Source organism: Elephantulus edwardii, unplaced genomic scaffold (assembly GCF_000299155.1).
Source record: "Elephantulus edwardii isolate Elephantulus edwardi_28Jun2011 unplaced genomic scaffold, EleEdw1.0 scaffold00243, whole genome shotgun sequence".
Lineage (NCBI taxonomy): Eukaryota > Metazoa > Chordata > Mammalia > Macroscelidea > Macroscelididae > Elephantulus > Elephantulus edwardii.
The window spans coordinates 3316851-3322976 of record NW_006399993.1 but is presented as its reverse complement, the minus strand read 5'-3'; the positions used below and the strand labels follow the sequence as shown (position 1 = coordinate 3322976).

Sequence of the window (6126 nt, the reverse complement as noted above, 5' to 3'; positions counted from 1 at the left end):
ATATCTCTTTTAAACAGTTCCCTCCCTCCTCCGCCTCAGTGCAGCACACATCATTGAACCCATCTTACTCAGTCTCTCCCTAACCCCAAGGACAGTCCCATTCTACAATAGTGGCATCATGTAATATTTGTCCCTTTGTGACTGGGATATTTCACTCAGCATAATGTTCTCCAGAGTCAACCATTTTGAATAATATTGTGTGAGTTCCTTGTTTTTTAATGCAGCATAGTATTGAGAGGAAGGTTCTTAATGAGATAGATTAATACAGTCTCTATGACAATGGGCTCAAGTGAGTTGGGGATGATGAAAATGATACAGGATAGAACAGAGTTAAGATCTGTTGTTCATAGGGTTGCTATGAGTTGTACACAACTGGATGACAACTAAGAATAACAACTGCTAGCAAGCATTCTCATGACTGGGCCAACTGGAAACACTATGATAGATAGAGGTTGTTACCAATTACAGCTTGCTCTGCTCCCCAAAACGACACTTTTAACACCAGCAGTCAGGAAATCAAAAGAATAACTGCATTTAGGGAAATCTGCTGTCAGGGACCTCTCCAGGGTGCTGAAAAGCAACGATGTCAGTCTAGAGACTAAGGTGCACCTAATACAGGCAATGGTCTTTGCGATTACTTGCTCTGTATCAGAGAGACTAATGACACAATGACATATAATGGACCGCTAAGAAAATAAATAGGTCTGTCTTGATGAGAGTGAATCAAGTTCTCCTTGGAGGCTAGGATTTTGAAGCTCAATTTCACATACTTTGGGCATGCGGCCAGGAGGGACCAGTCCTTAGAGAAGGACATCATGCTCAGAAGGGTGGAGGGATAAGGCAAGAGAGGAAGACCCTGGATAAGATGGATTAATACAGTAACTGAGGCAACGGGGGTAGGTGTGTCAGAATTAATGAGACTGGCTAGGACAGGGCAGGCTTCAGAGCAGGCTTCTTAGTCACAGGCGACTCCATGGCACATAACAATAACAAGGGCAAGCATTGGCTTGTGATCCTTCCACAATCATACTAGATGGGTTAAGACCTATTTATTTCTGCTGGTGTGAAAAAGAACATTTCGTTATCTAGCACTGTTCAGAAGTCCTGGGACCAGCTCCTCAAATGTCACTGCTAGCATATGAAGGCTAGCAATGGAGAATTGCTAGTGGCTAGGTGGTAACTAGGGACACTGATGTGCCAAACATGGTAATGGTTACCCATGGTGGACAGTGTTTGCTGGAGCTTCCCGACTAAAATAGGCCTGGAAGCAGGAGCGGCATCTACTTCCGAAATGGCTTGCCTCCGGAAACTCTACGAAGGAACAGTGCTCATCAGGCCTTTGTTCATAGAGTCACTATGAGTCGTCTACAACTCTGCGGCACCTAACAACAACTGGTGGTAAAGAATTGCGCTGCCAACTCAAAGGCATGTGGTTCAAATCTACCATCGGAGAAAGATGGACACTCTTCCCACGCTATTAACTGCCTCTGAAAACTGGCTAAAGGGCCAGCTATGGGTCAGTTCTGACTCAGTGATACACAACAAAACCCAAGACAACCACAGTCGTTGGTGTAATAATCCTTAGGGAGTTACACAGTAGCCCAAAGGCTGAGCAGTTGAAATACCCCAGTGATCCTGACAGAGAAAGATAGGCAAACTAGTGCGGTTTACAGTATCATTAACCAGATGGAGAATCAGCTGAATCTGCTCAAGCAGAAGGTAATGCGGTTTTTTACTTTGAGCATTTGAGGAATGCTGGTGACTAAATGGGCTAAGCTTTCAGTTGGTTTGAATCCATCAGCTACTCCACAGGAATATGTAGAAGTGTCTGCTTCTTTAAAGATTTAGAGCCTTGGAAACCCTAAAGGCAATTCTACTCTGTCCTATGCTGTGCCTGTGAGTTGAAATCCACTTAACAGCAATGGATTTAGTTTGTTGTTGTTGTTATGTGCTGTCGAGTCATTTCCGACTCATAGCGACCCTATGCACAACAGCCCTAAACCCTGCTCTATCCTGTGCCAACCGCACCGCCTCTGACACACCCATCCTGATTATTACCCCAGTCACCGAATCAATCCATCTCATAGAGGGTCTTCCCCTCCTGCGCTGTCCCTCCACCCTCCCAAGCATGATGTCCCTCTCCAAGGACCCGTCCCTCCTGGAAACATGTCCAAAGTATGTCAGACGAAGCCCCAGAATCCTTGCCTCCAAGGAGTAGCTTGGTTTAATCCTCTCCAAGATGAATCTGTTTGTTTTCCTGGCAGTCCATGGTACATTCAGTACCCTTCTCCAGCACCACAGCTCAAAAGCATCCACTCTCCTTCTGTCCTCCCTAGTCATTGTCCAACTCTCTGATGCATAACAAGCGATTGCAAATACCATGGCCTGTATCAGGCGCACCTTAGTCTCCAGAGAGACACTGTTGCTCCTGAGTACCTTAGAGAGGTCCCTAACAGCAGACTTTCCCATCGCGATACGCTTTTTGATTTCCTGACTGCTGGTGCCAAGAGTGTTGACTGTGGAGCCGAGCAAACTGAAGCAGTGAACAAGCTCAATCTCTTCGTCATCCATCCTGACGCTGCCAATTGGTCCAGTGGCGAGAATCTTTGTCTTCTTGACATTGAGCCTTAGTCCGTACTGAAGGCTGCAGTCCTTGACCCTTCGCAGTAAGTGCATGAGGTCCTTCTCAGTTTCAGCAAGCAGGGTTGTGTCATCTGCATAATGCAGAGTGTTAATAGATCTTCCACCAATCCTGATGCCACAATTCTCCTCATAGAGCCCAGCCTCTCGGATAATCTGCTCTGCATACATGTTGAAAAGGTATGGAGACAGGATGCATCCCTGGCGCACACCCTTCCCAATTTTGAACTATGCAGTGTTACCCTGCTCTGTTCTGACTACTGCCTCTTGGTCCAAGTATAGGTTTCGCATTAGCACAGTGAAATGTTCTGGGATTCCCATTCTTCTCAGAGTCAGCTGTAGTTTGTTATGATCCACACAGTCAAATGCCTTTGCATAATCAATGAAACACAGATAGACATTCTTCTGGTATTCTCTGCTTTCAGCCAAGATCCATCTAACATCAGCTACAATATCCCTAGTACCACGACCCCTTCTAAACCCAGCCTGGACTTCCGGCAGTTCTCTGCTGATGTGCTGTTCTAATCATTTTTGGATGATCTTCAGTAGAATCTTGCTTGCATGTGAAATCAATGACACTGTCCTGTAGTTTCCACACTCAGTTGGGTCACCTTTCTTTGGAATGGGAACAAATATAGATCTCTTCCCGTCAGTTGGCCAAGTGGTTGTTCTCCAGATTTCTTGGCACAACTTGGTGAGCACATCCAGGGCAACATCTGTTATCTGAAATACTTCAATTGGTATACCATCTATTCCTGGGGCCTTATTTTTTGCTATTTCCTTCAAAGCAGCTTGAACTTAGTTTAATTTAAAAAAATATTTTTTATAAATCTAGTTTTCATTCTTCACTTTCCGACTGCCGACTCTGAGCATTATTTTTAATAGGCGTTTTCCTAGGAAAGGAATAAGAGACTCTGGAGTCTAGGATCCACCCCCCAAATAGAGAAAGAACAAACGTAGCTCGTTAGTGTGCAATCCCTCCTAGTCCCTAAAGGGGACAACACTGAGCTAGGCCTGTGGCCTCGGCCCTGGGCTTGGGACGCGCTCAAGATCTCACTAACTGAAAGCGAAGTGCGGACACGCCCGGGAGAGAGTAAGCACCGCCCCTGCCTCGGTCCTCCCGCCTGGAACACCAGCCCTCCTGTTGGTAGGGAGCTGTCTCTAGATTCCCAGTTTGCCCCCAGACTTAAGCATACGCCCCAAAGGATGGGAGAAAAAAGTACCTCCAACTAGCTGGATTGTTTCCAGAGATGGGGGACAGGAAACAATCCCTACATACCGGGTACACAACTTTCTATGGGGTTCCTTTCATAGGGGTTATGCATTTAAGGTGTGAGCCAGGGGGGCTGGGTATCGAGGTGCCTCGGGAGGGGGCGGAGTTTCTAGGTGACGTGCGCTCAGGAGAGTGACTTCTCGGTGACTTGCCTCCAGGAAGAGGGCGGGGCTCTCCGTGACGTAACCCCTGGGAGGAGACAGTTGTTCATTGATAAAAACGCCAGACTCCCGGGCGCGATCGCTGTGTGAGAGACCCAGTGCCACGCGCGGCAGCGGCCGGGCGGGACCGAGAACCAGCCGGGCCTGCGCTGTGACTCGGCCGCATGGAGCCTGCCGCCGCCTTACTGTCCCAGCGCCCCTTCCCACGTGCAGCTGCTCCGCCCTCGTCTCCTGCGGGCCCGGGGCCTCCTCAGAGTGCTGCGTCGGGACCTGAGCCGGAGGTGCTGGCTGGGGCACCAGCACCGGACCATGGACGTCTCATCACGGACCCGCGCAGTGGCCGCACCTACTTCAAGGGTCGCCTACTGGGCAAGGTGGGCCAGGGTCTACCACGGGTCGGGGGGTACTGGCAGGCAGAGGGACCCGGCTGGGCTTTTCTCTGGGACAAGCGGAGGTGGTTGCCCTCAGCGCGGGAATCTGTACTAGCCAAAACTGGACTCCCTATGAGAGCCTGTGTGATGCCCTTTCCTCATAGGGGGGCTTCGCCCGCTGCTATGAAGCCACTGACACACAGACTGGCAGCGCCTATGCGGTCAAAGTCATCCCGCAGAGCCGCGTCGCCAAGCCGCATCAGCGCGAGAAGGTGGGTCCAGGCTCCGCAGATGCATGGTGGTGGTGGTGATAGGGAGGTGGCGTGAGGGGAGTCAGTTCTATGGACACCCTTGGTGAATAACGACCTCTGCGGCCCTATCTACGTAGATTCTTAACGAGATTGAGCTGCACAGAGATCTGCAGCACCGCCACATCGTGCGTTTTTCTCACCACTTTGAGGATGCAGACAACATATACATTTTCCTGGAGCTCTGCAGTCGAAAGGTGAGTGGTCAGTGAAGGGGATGGTAATGGGGCAGGGAAAGGGACCTTCAAGACCCACGGCTGGGGCCCTGTTTCTCCCTCAGGGAGGACAGATGGGGGAGGGTCAGGCAGGAGCAGGCCAGGGGCAGCACTGAGAGTGGCTCCCTGCAGTCCCTAGCCCACATCTGGAAAGCCCGGCACACCCTGTTGGAACCAGAGGTGCGTTACTACCTGCGGCAGATCCTTTCCGGCCTCAAGTACCTGCACCATCGAGGAATATTGCACCGGGATCTCAAGCTGGGTAAGAATCTTGGGCCAGTGGGTTGGGAGAATTGGGGTGTTGGGGGGCAAAGGAGGAAGGAGTCTATGAGACACCTCTCTTCCACTGTCCAGGAAATTTTTTCATCACTGAGAACATGGAGCTGAAGGTAGGGGATTTTGGACTGGCAGCCCGGTTGGAGCCCCCAGAGCAGAGGAAGAAGTGAGTGTTGGGGAGACAGAGGGCCTCAGTTTGTGTGACACAGATGATGTGCATGACAGTGAGTGTATATAGGTGTAGGAGGCAGTGACTGTATGTGTGTGTTTGTGTGATGCAGGAGGAGGTGATGGGCTGTTGATGTCTGTAAGTGGAGGTGACAGCCTGACCGAGTTACTGGGACTGGCAGAGGGAGTGAAAGCCTTATTGGGTGGGTGACAGATGGCATAGATGACTCTGAGTTCCTGAGTCAGCATGGAGTTTATAAGGGTTCTTGGAGGTGTCAGACCCTGTGAGTGGACAAGGGAAAGGTGTCACAGGCAGTGTGTGTGTGTGTGTGTGTGTGTGTGTGTGTGTGTAACACAATGTGACGTCTTGTGAGTATGTAAGAAGACCTGACTGGCCGTGAGAACTGGTTGTGTATGACACATATAACATGTGTGACCGATGAGTGTTTATGGGGGATGTGACAGCTGGTGTGGGTGTATGTGCAACACAGATCATAGGAGGTGACAGCCTGTATGGGTGCCTAACAGATGGCAGCAGGAGGAGGGGGAATAGTGATGGGCCTTCTGTGCTGATCCTGGAGAGGGGGTTGGGTTGGGGGTCAGGGTCTCCCCCTGTTCTGGAGAGCAGCTGGGCCTGGCGGGTGGGCAGGGACTCAGCTGCCATCTCCAGCATCTATTGTCCCAGGACAAGCAGGAGCTCTCTGGCCTTTGGTG

General features: G+C 50.4%; 1 protein-coding gene across 1 annotated transcript in view; it reads left to right on the top strand.

The window, feature by feature from the left end:
- The first annotated feature begins 4142 nt into the window (after positions 1-4142).
- PLK3 (polo-like kinase 3) overlaps positions 4143-6126 on the top strand; it is a 5004-nt gene continuing 3020 nt past the window's right edge. Inside the window, exons 1-5 of the mRNA XM_006899003.1 lie at positions 4143-4448; positions 4610-4717; positions 4834-4950; positions 5101-5230; positions 5323-5410. Coding sequence (XP_006899065.1) covers positions 4239-4448; positions 4610-4717; positions 4834-4950; positions 5101-5230; positions 5323-5410 — 653 coding nt within the window. The 5' untranslated portion in view covers positions 4143-4238. The remainder of the gene's footprint in view (positions 4449-4609; positions 4718-4833; positions 4951-5100; positions 5231-5322; positions 5411-6126) is intronic.